Source organism: Urocitellus parryii, chromosome 5 (genome assembly GCF_045843805.1).
Source record: "Urocitellus parryii isolate mUroPar1 chromosome 5, mUroPar1.hap1, whole genome shotgun sequence".
Taxonomy (NCBI): domain Eukaryota; kingdom Metazoa; phylum Chordata; class Mammalia; order Rodentia; family Sciuridae; genus Urocitellus; species Urocitellus parryii.
The window spans coordinates 142,031,351-142,046,258 of NC_135535.1; the positions used below are offsets into that span (position 1 = coordinate 142,031,351).

Below are 14,908 nucleotides of genomic sequence, written 5' to 3' on the forward strand. Positions count from 1 at the left end.
AGGATTACGATGCGTCATACCTACTTGGTAATGGCCCTCAGCAGATAGGAGTGATGGAAGTTCAACAATGGCAGCTTACTCTGTTATTGGAAATCAAGGGCAGTGTCAACATGTTTGTGTTTCTCAAAGGAAGGAAACAAGCCACCCTTGAATGTAAATTTCATGATGTTTAGATATTGACTTCAAGAATAGTTTACAGTATTTTGTGGCCAAACAAAAAAATTGTGAGATGAATGAAACAGAGGGTAGGTAATATGTGACTTTAAGTAATGAACAACAAAGCATCAGATGAAAGAAAATGACCAGAATTTTAAATAAGACAGACTGATCTACACTTTCTACCATTTATCATACAGTATGACACTACTTTAAAAGAAATTATATCAGTGCTTACCAAAGCCAGAGATGATCACATTCAGGTTAAATAGTTTGTTCATTATACATGCACTTTTGCTTTTTATATTAAGAAATTAGGAGAGCATTATTCTAGTTTTTTTTCAAGGACGGAGTATAGGGATTGAACTCAGGGAAACTCAACCACTGAACCAAATCCTCAGCCCTGTTTTGTGTTTTATTTAGAGACAGGGTCTCACTGAATTGCTTAGCATCTTGATTTTGCAGAGGCTGGCTTTGAACTCCCAATCCCCCTGCCTCAGCCTCCTGAGCTGCTGAGATTACAGGCTAGTACCACCACCCCCAGCCATTATGCAACTTTTAATATAAAGAAAATTACTATAGATTTATGAGAATATGAAATATAAAAATAATAAGTGTTTCTCTTGCAGATATTAGAAGAAAAAAGTCTGGTACTGAATTTACAGTAAATATCTAGGACAGCTGAAGGTTGTCTAAAAATGTGCCTTGATTAATGCTTTCTCCTCCAATAGAACCCACGTGAAATGTTTCCATGATGTCTTACTCTTTTGTCGCATGGAAGTAAGACCATGCCCAGAGAACTTTATTTATTCGACGGTACTGGTAGCTTGCTAAAATTTATTTTTTCTTTCTTGTGATTTTAAAACTGCATGAGGCTGATTGGTTATCTATTCTGTGGGTAGTAAAAGATACATAATTTTGTTTGATTTCAATCCCGGAGATTCCTGAAAGGGGGAAGCATTCAGAAGAAACTACTGCACAACTAAAAAGGAATTTCAGCTTCACAAAACTAGAAGACAGTTTCTAAGTATTTTTTTTTTAGTTTAAACTATAACTTAAGCTTTAAATATTTTTTTTTCAATGCAAAAAAACATTTCTCTCCAATACATGGAATGACCATTCTATGACCATTCTATATTTTCTGGCTTCATTTTCATATAGCTTAAGGAATAAAAATTAAGGAATGACCATCATATAATGTAAGCTGGAAAAAATGGCACACATGGGCACTATTAATTATTAAAGAAGAAAATCTGAAGAGCAAACAAGATGAATGGTTCAGACAGAAGGTGCAATCACTGTCTTTTGTACTGTTAATGGAAAAGTGTTTCTCTTGCCCTCTGCTCCTCTGCTGTTTCTGCAGCCCTTTCCACTCCATTTCTTGTATAACCCTTCATACTTAAGTTTCTCTGTCGCATTCTCATCACATCCCCAGATCTTGGTTTCCTTTCAAACATGCTGAGAAGTTCCCTTTAAGGGAAACAAAATCTCCGAAACCTGCCCTTTGCCTTACTATGCCCATCCCACACCCCTTTTATTTCATTCTTATTTTCAAATGTTTTGAGAATTTTTAACAACAATACTACATCTATTTCAATTCAGTAGAGGAAGAGTGGAGTGCATTCTCCTCTAAAATTGGGCTTTGAGACTTAGAAATGGCGGTGTAATACCAGGCAAATCACTTCACCCTGTGAGCCTGGTTGTTTCTCCAAAGCAATGGAGAAAAGTTGCTACTACAACTTGCTTTTGAGAATACAAGAAGATGCATTTGTGTTTTACCTTATTCTGACAGTAAATTTGTGAGGTAGACATATTTGGTGAGTTATTAAACTCTACCTGCTCAACAGTGTTTTTGTTCATTGATGTGTGCTGTGTGTGTTTAGTTAAACCTTATGAAAAAACATAAAGGGTAAAAAAATAATGTTAACCTCAGAACTTTTTATATTCCTAGTAGTAAACAAAAGAAAGAAACATGAAATAGCAAACCACTTAGGAAGTGGTTTTAACTCTGCTTTGGGGAATTCGTGATAATCTGAGAAGATGCCATAGGAAGAGGAAAGACAGAGGGCAGGCAAGACTTCCAGCTATAGTCTCATTTGAAGATTTTACATTTTGTCTAGTTTTGCTTAATATGTCATTTGAGTAAGTGATTCCATGACCTAAAAAACAATATAAATCCCAAAACAAGAAAGATCTATAGCTAGAGACTTTGTTTTCTGCTCTGAGATTTCACTGTTGGCTGGACTAGGATTTTAAGGTCTTCTCAAAACTGACAATGTATCTGGTGTGTGTTTGTGGTTTGTGGTGGCAAACCACAAACACTTGCAAACCTAACATAGGAGTTTTTATCTATTGTCATTAATTTTCAAATTGCATAAAGCCTATGCATCACATTGGTTATACCATATGCAATGGTTTGTTTAGAATGCTTAGACTGATCATGAGTCTACAAATATAAAATAAATTTAGTAAAGATGGTGGCATATTATGCCTATGAATGCATTTTGCTCTTATGTTCAGTTACTGCCAAAGATAAAATACAACAAAAATATTGGAACTAAGTCAATTTTTATATTAATAATAGTTAATTTAAGTGGTTCTATTAACTAATAGAAAAATAGAACAAATATCAACTGGGATAAAAGTTAATTTTATTCCTTATAGTGAAATCTCATCATGCATGGCTGTTTACATACCGGATCTTCTGGATTGTATTGAATAACATATTCTATCTGTCCATTTGGGCCATCATCTATGTCAGTAGCTCCATTGTCTCCTGAAAATCCTGTAAATACCATGGTGCCAACTGGAGTGAGCTGAAAGGAAAAGAAAGGAAAAACTCAATTCTCATTTCGCCAGTTGAACATCTAGTATATAGCACAAAAACCAGCCTTTAGTTACACAAAGGAAGAGAATAGACATCTGCCTACAACCACAGAAATAAAATATTTTTAAAAAACACACTTGCATACCTAACATAGGAGTTCTTACAATGTCCGAAATTTCCAAATTCCTGATCCTTCCTTCAGGTAAAGAAATAGAAGGATTCAGAATAAAGCACATTTGGCCCAATTTATACCCGTTAGCATCTTAATACCTGTGGAGAAAATGCATCTGTTTTTTCTTGAAAAACCTTGAAGCATTAAGTTATCTACATGATAGAATTTCAATCGTACAAGTGAGTTTCTTTATTTTAGTTTCAAAGGCCTTTTCAGAGACAGCCCAAAATCCAGGTTAAGTATATGCACATGGCAAGTTTGGGGAAGATAAATTGTAATAATGACTGCCCTTTTAGAAGAAGAAGCTATGAATTTCTTCTGGGCTTCTAATATTGGTTGTATAAGAAACAATTTTATGACAGGAGTTGGAGACAGTCACATCTTTTTATCTATTTTTTTAATTAAAAGAATAACAGTAAAATAATGTATTTTGGCATGTAAAACCATGTAAGGCATTTGGCCTATTAATGCGGAGATCCTAGACTCTCCACAGAACATCACTGTTATTTTATCTTACAAATTGTCTTTATACAAATTGTCTTTGTACAATATATTTTTGTCAATTCTCCTTTCCCATTCCTCATGTTTTAGCTCATTAATTACTCGTTAAGTATGTTTTAACTTAGTTTGATATCACTTACTACAATACCATTCCTAATATAGCCTTTGCCACTGAGTAAAATTATAGTGACCTTTTTTTGTTTGTTTGTTTATGCATTTTACACTTCTGTATACATTATGCTGTCCCAGTTGATGAACACATTTTAGCAATAAACATAAGCTCTGTACTTCTACAGCGCAGAGACCTAATTTTTTTAGGTTTGTTGTGTTAATTATTGAATGGGATTCCCTCATGGAAAAATACTTTAAGAAGGAAAAAAGAGATCATCTAATTTACTAACATTTTTTGGGGGTTATAAATTCAAATGTCTACAGAGATCAATCAGGGGATGAAAATGTGGAAAGAAAGTCTGATGGGAAAAGTGAACAAATTCCCTGTCTAATTTGATAGCTGCTACTCAGCCCTACAAAATTCTTACCATAATGGAATATGGAGCTAAAATTACTAGGTCATCTAAAATTCTAATTTTATAGGAAAATTATTGATTCTCAAGTTGGCGCTAGATTTTATAAAATTAAACTATGAATGGACCAAACACATTTTTATTGGTCTAATAACTACACTAGTTTGTAAATTTTTATTTACAAAAACAACATAACTATGATTAAAGAACTAAACCATAACTATAAGGAAATAGGATATTTATAATGTTATTCTAAGTTAACTAAATGGCTTCCAAATTGTCATTTTTATTTATTTTCAAATGCATAAAATGTCAGAAAAGATACCATTCTCTTTTATAAAAAAATACTCATTCTTATGTAGCTATGCTTTTAGGATTTTTTGCTTCTATTTATTTAACAAATGAAAATTCTGTGAGTATGTATACACACACACATACACACATATATATGCATATATATGTACTTATGTACAACATATTTTTAAATGTGTATGCATTGTGTATTGTTTAAACAACGCTAATTAACATATCTATACTTCAAATACTTTTCATCATTTTGTGGTGACAACAATTAAAACCTGTTGATCAGCAATTTTTAAAAATCTATTAAACTGTAGTCAGTCACTATGTTGTACAGCAGACCTCTTAAACTTATTTCTTCTCCTTACTTAACTGGAATTTTGTATCATAGTCATCATTATACTCAATGTCTATGAATTCAATTTTTTAGATTCCACACATGAGTGCTATTTCTCTTTCCATGCCTGAATTATTTCACATCACATAATATCTCCCAGGTTCATCCAGATTTTTAAAATTATGAAAATTAAAATGATTGCTACCAGATGTTTAATAAAATATTTAATCAAAGATTTTGTTGCCAAAGCAAAAAAACAACATCATGAGGTTGAACTAAATAAAAACAAATCAAAAAATGCTAAATCAAAGAACAAATAAAATAAGAAACCAAAAAATTGAACAATATTGTGTCTGGAAATTCTGAAAACAAGTGTGCCTGTATCCTTCAATCTACTTACTGAGCCTTCAGGTACCATTAGACCACTTTCACATTAGAGCCAGATTCTGGAGTCAAACACTCAGTGATACAGTGGGTATCATAGGGAAGGAACAGGAGATCCTGGAGGAACTCAAGTCACATTCAAGAATATTAAAGGTCCTGGGTCCACAGGGGGACTGGAGTCAGGGAAGCAACTGCTTTTCAACAAAAAGTGAGCAAAAGGGTTCCAAAGTCAACAGAGGTCATTTTCCCAATTTAATAAATTCTGCTAGCCTGTTTAGTATTACCTTAAATGACAATTTGCTATAAGATTGATATTTTTTATATCTACTCACTATTACTAAAATCACTTTTTTTCCTGTTTTTCTTACTTTAAACAATATTTATGATTAGGAAAAAAAAAAGATTTCAGTGGAAAGCTTTCAGGGCATCTCTGCCAGGCAGATGACCAGTTTCTCTGTTCCTTAATGTTTTGGTAAGTCTCAGGTTTAAATTATATTTTCTGAAATGCCTTCTCTGTGAGGAATGATGATCAGCTTGCCTGATTCTGTTACTTATTTAGTTGATGTGTTTTGCCACAAATAATTGTATACAGCTATACAGCTATTGGAAGTACATAAACTTCACTGATGAATTCAAAAACAAAAATTTTAAAAAATCAAAATGAAAAATTATGTCCTTTAAGAAGAAGCCAGTAATAAGATTTTTTACCATGAAGAAATGATAAATATTTGAGGAGATGTTTAGCCTTACTTAAATATTATGCCATGTAAACATATATCTAAACATCACATAATTTTCCATAAATATGTACAATTTTATGTTTTATATATTATTTTAAAATGTTTAATTTTTAAAAATTGTTTATATTTCTAGATTTGATGAGAGATTTAGTTTTGATTTACAATACTGAATTGATATATTTTGTCTCAAAATTAAACAATTTCTCTTTTTTATAAAAAAGTAAGAGAAGTTAGAATGCAAACATGCAAGATGGTGACAATTTCTGAGTTTACTTTTCAGGTATTTTGTGAAGAACAGTTCCTTAATACAACTCAAAAATTATGAGAATATTCCAAAAGAGAGTACTTCAATCTTACACATAAAAAATCCTCACAGAATTATTGTATTCATTGTTTGATATGAATCCAGGTTATTTGTTATCTTATTAGATGTAGTGGTTAAGTTCCATAACATCAACACAAACATTGAATTAGTGAGTACTAAACCTAGGATCCTTGAGAAATATAGAAATAGATTCTGTAAATGTCTAGTTTGAAAATTTTTGTCAACTGATCAATGCATAACCTTGTTTTTTAAAAAGACATTCAATACATATTTTGGATTCATTAACTTCCATCTCCGAGCTATCAGCACTATAATTCATGCCTGAATGAAGCTTATCTAACCCATGTATTTTCTGCTTGAAGCCTATTACAGTCTTGTATTAGGAACACTTGACAACCCATCAGCAGTACTTTAAGGGGCCATTTCAAACAACACGATCATGACCACTACCACCAACAGCAACAACAATAAAGACCACAAAAATGTAGAAAGATGGCACTACTAAATTACAAATAGTATAACTTCATGAAGCATGAAATTTGAAGAGATGGCAGAACATAGATTTATTTCACTTTAAGTAGAAATGTGTGCAATTGTTGAGAAAATTCTCACCAGTCTGTGCATATCTGTAAATGACTGCAAAAGTTTGGCAAGAATTGATTTTGTAGTTACAAATAAATTTTTGTTAGTAGGACAATTTGCATATAAGGAGTCTGAACAATGAGAATTGGCTATATGTAACAGACAAAACTAGGTTTTTATTTGAATTCTGGCTAAAAAATGCAATTAACTAGAAATTATCAGACTTAAGTTTGACTTTTGTCCTGTCTGTGCTTAGCTATAACGCCTGTTTTCAATTTTTTTACATTGATAGATAAAATTTTATGTATTTATCATGTAAAATATAATATTTTGGGGCAGTTCAACATTTTGCAAGGATTAAATCTATCTAATAACAAATGTATTAACTTACATGCTTATAATTTTGTAGCAAAACATTAAATAACTATATTCTTTGAATTTTTCAACAACACAACATACTCTCACTAACTATGGTTCCAAACTTTATAATAGATGGATCCCTTAAACATATTCCTCCCATCTAAATGTAAATACAGGGGGAATCTCTAAGAAATCAGTCTTGGCAATGAGTTTTTGGATATGATCCATGAGTGTTAGCAACTAAAGGAAAATATACAGATGGGATTAGAATATACTAAAATGTTTCTGTACAATAAAAAAACTGAGTAATGAAACAAGTTACAAAATGGGGAATGATCTTTTCAAATTATACATCTGATAAGCAATTAATATCCAAAATATGTAAGGAAGCTACAACTCAGTAGAAAGAAAGCAAATGTTTCTCATGTTGGCTGGGATACTATTCGTAATAGTCACACTATGAGACCAATACGTCTCCATCAACTAGTGAATAGATTTTTTTAAATTGTTATAAATTCAGTCATAAATGGATAGAAAATCCTGTCATTTGCAATAGTACAGCTGAAGCTGGATGTCACTGTGTTGAGTGAAAAAAAGCCAGGCACAAAAAAGACAAATACCACATGATCTTTACTCATTTATCGAATCTAAAAAACTGATTTCATAGAAGCAGAAAATAGAATGAAAGTCAACAGAGATTGTTGTGGTTAGGAGCAGCAGATTTAAGGAACTCTTATTCAAAAACCCATGCAATTATAATTAAATAGGAAGAATAACTGTGAGATCTATTGTACATTAACTTAGTAGTCTTTCTATAATCTAACAGTAAACTATCTGAAAAAGAAATTGAAAGAACAATTTAATTTACAATAGCTATAAAAATGTAAAATACTTCAAAATAAATTCATCCTAAAGGTGAAAGATCTATAGAAAACTACAAAGCATTGATGAAAGAAACTGAAGAAAACACAAATGGAACAATATCTGTGTTCATGAATTGAAATAATTAATTTTGTTAAAATGTCCATACTACTCCCAAAATATACAGATTTAATGCAATCCTCGAGGAAAGATAGTAGAATGAAACAGACATTATTATTACTGTGTGTATATATGTGACTGCATGACCAATATGATTCTGTAACCTGTACACTCAGAAAAATGAGAAATTATATCCCAACTGATTCAAATGTATGATATATCAAAGTCATTATACTATCAGGTATAACTAATTAAAACAAATTTAAAAAAAGAAAATAAAAAAAATCAATGACATTCTTCACATAAATAGAAAAAAAATCCTAAAAGTTATATAGAACCATAAAATACCAATAAACAAAGCAATTTTGAAAAAAAAAAAAAAGAAGGTAGAATCAATCACAAGACCTTACTTTAAAATATACTGCAAAGTTATAGTAACTCAAATAAATTGTGCTGGCATTAAAAAAAAAAAAAAACAACAACACAGATCAATGGAACAGAATAGAGAGCCCAGAAATAAACTCTAGCACTACTATCAACTGATATTTTACAAAGGTACCAAGAGCACACAGAGAGAAGAAAGTTAATTCAATAAATGGTGTTTGTGGAAAACTAAGACAGAAGAATAAGATTATACACTTCTTGCCATGTACAAAATCAAGCCAAAATTGATTGAATATAAGATCATAAATTATAAAACTACTGTAATGCCTGATTTTCACATAGCTCTTTTGAACTTCAATTTCTTTCCTGTGAATGTTAAAAATGGATTGAAGTACTTTTGAGGGACAGTTTAGATCGATATTTGGAGAGCTTATTAAAGAATTACATAAATGGAGGGACAGTCTATAAATAGATTTTTCTGATTCGTTAAGGTTATGATGTCAATTTTCCCCAAATTTATCTTTAGATAAGGCACTTTCTAGGTTGATTTTAAAATTTATGTAAAAACACATAGGTCCAACATTAGAGAAGACTATCTTAATGAAGAATTAAATTACAAGGCTTACTCTTCCAGATTTTAAGACTTTATTATTAAACTACAGGAAAGCAGACACTGTGATACTGACTTTGGAGTAAATAAATATACTCACAGTACAATAGATCTTGCCCAGAAACAATTCCCACAGATAGAATCACCTGATTCAGAAAACAACAATTCAGTGTAATAGGAATCTAATGGTTATTTGACTAAATGATGCTGGGCTAATTACATATCCTTAAGGGAATTAAAAAAAAAAAAACAACCTCATTGTTGATTTCTACTTTACAGCATAAATAAAACTAAATTTCAGTAGAATGTAGATAAAAATGGAAATTACAAAATATTTTTTCAAAAAGAGTCATTAGATAATATCTTTACAACATTACAAACATTATAATCAGCTGGGAGATTCATTCAATAGGACATACAGAGCATAAGCCATGAAAATGAGATGGACTACATTAAAAATAAAATATTGCAAAAATGCTAGATACAAAATCAGTAGAGATAGTTAGAGAACATATGTTCGCCAATAAATTTTGTCCAGAATATATAAAGAATTCCTATAATGCAATTAGTAAAATACCAGATCCTTGAAAAATAAATTTGTTGAAAACCATATAGCTTAATGGTCAATGAACATGTAAGAAATGCACCTTTTCTCCTTTTTCCTCTTTCCTTTTTTTGATAATGGGGATTGAACCCAAGGGTGCTTAACCACTGAGTCACATTCCAAGTCCTTTTTTGTATTTTATTTATAGACAGGGTCTCACTAAGTTGTCGAGACTGGCTTTGAACTTGCAATCCTCCTGCCTCAGCCTCCTGAGCCACTGGAATTTCAAGAATGGACCATGGCACCCAGCAAAGAAATGCTACTTTTTAATAAACATTAGAAAATTCTAATTAAAATCCAATAGAATATTTCTATGTCTCCATTAGACTAACTAAAAACTAATTATAAGGAAAACCCTATGGTAGAACAAATGTAACTCTGTTATACTACAAGCATGAATCAATTTACCTAGCTACTTTAGAAAAGTCTTTGGTGATATCTACTATTCTAAAAGGACACATATCTTTTGAATTAAAATTTTCTCTTAAAAATTATTTTTGTATTCATCAAACAAGAATATGTACATGTGAACTGAAAAGTTCTATAGAAGATTATACCTAGACATATGTTCTTAATATCCCAAATATACAAATAACTGAAATGTTTATCAACAATTGAGTAGCTCTATACAAGGTGAAGATTATTTATACTATTGATCATTATATTGCTACAGTATCAGTGTATAGTCATGAACATAATGATGAAAAATAATACTGACATAAAAAGAATTCATGCTGCATGATTGCATTTATACTAGTGTTCACAACTAGCAAAACTAATAATAGGGTGAGACATGAGGCTGTCCTTTGTAAGGGTTCAGTGACTGTAGAAGGTATCCTTCCTAAGATCTGACAGTAGCTACATTTGTGAGTAGATTTGTGGTAATACTTAGGAGTTTACTTTGGAGAATTCACTGAGGTAAATAATTATGATGTCTTTAATTTTTGCTACTATGTTATATTTCCACTAGTCCTTAATTGAAAGACTTAATATGAGTACTTATAATTTGAATATAAATACTGAAATGTTTTTACATGAAATGATATGTCTAAGGTTTGCTTCAAAATCTTACTGGGTAGGGGATATGAATAAAACAAGTTTGTCCAGAGCTGATAATTCTTGAAGCTGAATAATGAGCATTAACCTTTGTATATGCTTAAAATTTTCTTTAACAAAAAGTTAAGCAAACAACAAAATACTGTAGTCAACATTTTTTTTGTTTGTTTTTCTAGTACATGTTTCCTCTTCCTTTGTTTGTACGACCCAATTTTGTTCTCGATTTTCTAATGTCCATGTGGGAAAATTAAAAATAAAATATAGGTAAATGATCTAGCACAATATGTGCCATAGTGCATTCTAAATATGTTGTTTACCTGATATAGTGTTAGTGTTGAAATTTCTATTCCTCTTATCTATCAAAATGAATTTTTTTCTAGTCCGTTTTAAATTTTTAAGCAAAATTTTGGACATAAAAATAGTGATTTTTAAGGAACTTTAAAAAATGCATTTGATTCAACCAGACATAGCAAGAAATATAGAAAATATTTTTGAAATGACAAATATGTTATTTAATCACGAAGGTACAACATCCCTGAACTTCCCACTTATTATGAAACAAATGCAAAAAATAAAAATAAAAACCAAGAACATTATATATATATATATATATATATATATATATATATATATATCTCCTTATGAATTTCTTTGAAAACCACAAAATGTAGAAAAAATTCCAAGGAATAGTATGCCAGTATAAAATAAACATGAAATTGGTATCACAGTAGGGCATTGTTTATAAGAGCATTCCCTTTAACACAAAGAGTTTTCATTACAGCAACTAGTAAAGAAAAATGAAATTAGGTGAGATGGTATAGACTAGTAGTTAAATATGGAATGTTCTTACTAATAAAGTCATATTAAGTATTTTTCTTTGCCGTGTTTCTTCACACTAAACTTCTGAAAGAAGGCAATTGACTAGCAATAATTGAAAGGAGTTCTCTCTATCAATGTGTTATTCATATCTTTCAGATCTACTTTCTACTATAAGAAAACTGCACAACAAGACCTACCCCATGTCTAATAGGTAACATCTCCTAAGTGCTATATCTCAAAACTGCTAACTAACATGACAGCAAAAAAAAAAAAAAATACATTAAAAGAAGTGACAGAAAGCACATAGCTAAATGGACATACACCAGGACAATTTTTACATAACTAACAAAGTATTAAATAAAGAAAAATAAAAAGAATCTGTCCACAGAGACTGCTATCTGTACACCACAACTCTTTAACTTTAGACAATATTTTATTTTTTCTTTTATCTCTCTTAGCAATTAACATAGAAACTGGCTTAACAATAGAAACTCAATTTTTTTTCACACTTGTATGTCGTATTTCATTTTTGAGACTGAAAATTATCATCATTTCTTCACATTTTAATACAATAAACCCATCATAAGGTCATGATATCAGAACATTGTTTCATATCCCCTGTTTGGCTTTTCCCAGCACCTTGAGAAACCTCTTTTTAAAAGAAACTCCTACCCATTCATTAAGTTTTAGTCTGCAATAGGCTGAGCTGGGGTCTGGCAGCTCAGTTCCAACAAAATTTATGCTTATTTCCCTGTTTCCATGGAGAAAATCCTGCAGAGCCCACTATGAAGATAGTTTTTCCTGTGTTCTTGCTACTTTTCTTTGAAGAAAATGTGTAGAATTTTAGTAAATAAAATATAAGAGGATATAGTAGCAAGCACATTCAAATAGAACAACTTTGTGTTTAGCAAATAAATGTTATATTGCTCAGTTTAAATAAAATATTGAGAAGAATAAATGATAGAAAACACTTTAAAAATCATCATACTGTGTTAAAAGTATATACGTGCTGATTCAATAATGTCTGTGTCATCAAGACCACTGTATAGGTGGGTAGTAATGATCTTCTGACATTTCTATCTGTTGTATAATTTCTGGTAGTAAATCTGCAAAGTTGATCATCTTACATATGCTTGCTATAATATTTGAAGAGTGTTTTTATGTAATAAGGTAATTTAAATAATATCATTTCAACTAGAAAAAAATTCATAAAAAATAACATTATCTAGTTTTGGAAACTTACTTAAGAAAAAGCTATCCTGAAAGGATTATTTAAAATGCAATTGATGAGATGCTAGTTACTAATATGTTTCTTCAAGAATCCAAGTGTTCTGGTCCTCTTCCCTTCCACACAAAAAGAGAGAGAACATCTGAAGGGTCATGGGTATTTAAATAAACTGAAATAGAACTAAGCATTACATGATGTTTATCATATAATAATGATTTAATGACAGATTGTTATCAAGACAGCAGGTACTATATTTTTACTGATAGACATTATCAAATGAGAGTGATACCTTAAGTGAAACAGGATTATTTGTCAAATGCTCATTAGTTTTTAAATTTTCAATATTATTTATACAATTTATAGTATTACATAGCCATTTCATGCCAATCTCTCAAGAAAATCCAACAGATGATGATATGTACTTCCAGAAAATTGACCCATTTTTCAAATGATTAGACATTGTTTTCTTTTCTCCTCTACACATACCTTTAGGGTCTTCTCAATTACATTGCATGATATGATGATCATTACCATAATAATTATCTTTTCAAGTCTGAAAAGACTCATCCTCAACTATACTTCACACCTTGACTTCACCCTCCAATAAAATAACTTTATGAATTCTTACTTACAAATCATCCCTGACTTAAAAATATGCATCAGAAACATTGACAAATTTGAAATCCAGGGAATTTCTACCAGTGAAATTCAGAATTGAATTTTTAAACGGGCAGTAATTAGCAGGAAATGACTGAAGTTTAATTTTTCTCACAATAATTAAATTATATCATCTCTGATTCTATGATAATTTATAGGCCAAATCAATGTTTTTATGATCATAATGTTGGTTTCACATTAACTCTTCAATACAATGTTTGTTTTACTCAAGCCTTTGTACAAATTAACTCCAATTGAATTTGGTTTTAAATCTTCTAGAATTGATCATTAATAATATTCACCATTGAATTCACATTCAGTAGAAGTTATCTTGTAGTAATTTAATGAAATCAAAATGAAAACAAAAAAAGAGTGGTACTTTAGTCAAGGTAATACTAAGTCATTGAAATAAAATTTACGTAAAATGAAACATATTTTATATATTCAGATTGTTTAAGGTGGTCTTTACATTACACACACCCATGTAAAAACCACCTTAAACAAAATGAATAATATTTCTCTCACTCCATAAAGTTCCCTCTGTCTTTCAGAGACAATCATCCTAGATACAACCACTTTTTTTTTCCAATGTATCTATTTTTTCCTGTACTTGGTCTGCCATAATTTGTACTATTTTGTATCTAGCTTTATTTTCTTGCTTTGTTTATATTTTTAAATTTTCATTTGCAATTATTTATTGAAAATATCAACATATTATCTATTTTTATTCAGATAATATTTGTATATATCTATTATGTAGAGTATGATAATTTGATACAATGCAAAATGATTGAGTCAGTATAATGGTACTTTCATTTCCTCAAAAGTTAATCATTTCTATGTGTTGGGAGCTTTAATATTCTTCTACTTATTTTGAAATATATCATATATTAATAAAAGCAATACTTACCCTGGTTACCCTACTGTACTTAGAGACCAGAATGGACTCATTTCCAGCAGTTTTTTTTTTTTTGGAGCCTGTTATTTAACTTTTATCCATCACCCCTCCCTCTGCCTTTCCAAATCTCTCCTGTGTGAGGACCCCTTTTTAATTTGTGAAAATTTTGAGTAAGAAAATTCTATTTTACTTTTCATTTCTGGTTTATTTGCAGTTTCAATTTCTTTCCTGTTTTTTAATTTCCTTTACAACAAGGTCAATCATTATTGGTATATAAAATACTGCTAATTTTTGTATGTTGATTTTTTAGCAACTCAACTGAATTCATCAGTTCTAATAGCAGATATGTCCTATTTCTTCTTCCTTGAGATGCTTTTCTAAGCTGTAAATTAAATACCAAAACTGTCCATTCAAGGAAATTCTGTGAATGGGAAATGCCCTTAAGTTCCAGTAAATTCCATGG

General features: G+C 30.5%; 1 protein-coding gene across 1 annotated transcript in view; it reads right to left on the reverse strand.

Moving 5' to 3' along the window:
• Positions 1–14,908, reverse strand: part of LOC144255073 (protocadherin-15-like) — a 435,746-nt gene that overhangs the window by 405,203 nt on the left and 15,635 nt on the right. Inside the window, 1 exon segment of the mRNA XM_077799104.1 lies at positions 2,853–2,972. Coding sequence (XP_077655230.1) covers positions 2,853–2,972 — 120 coding nt within the window.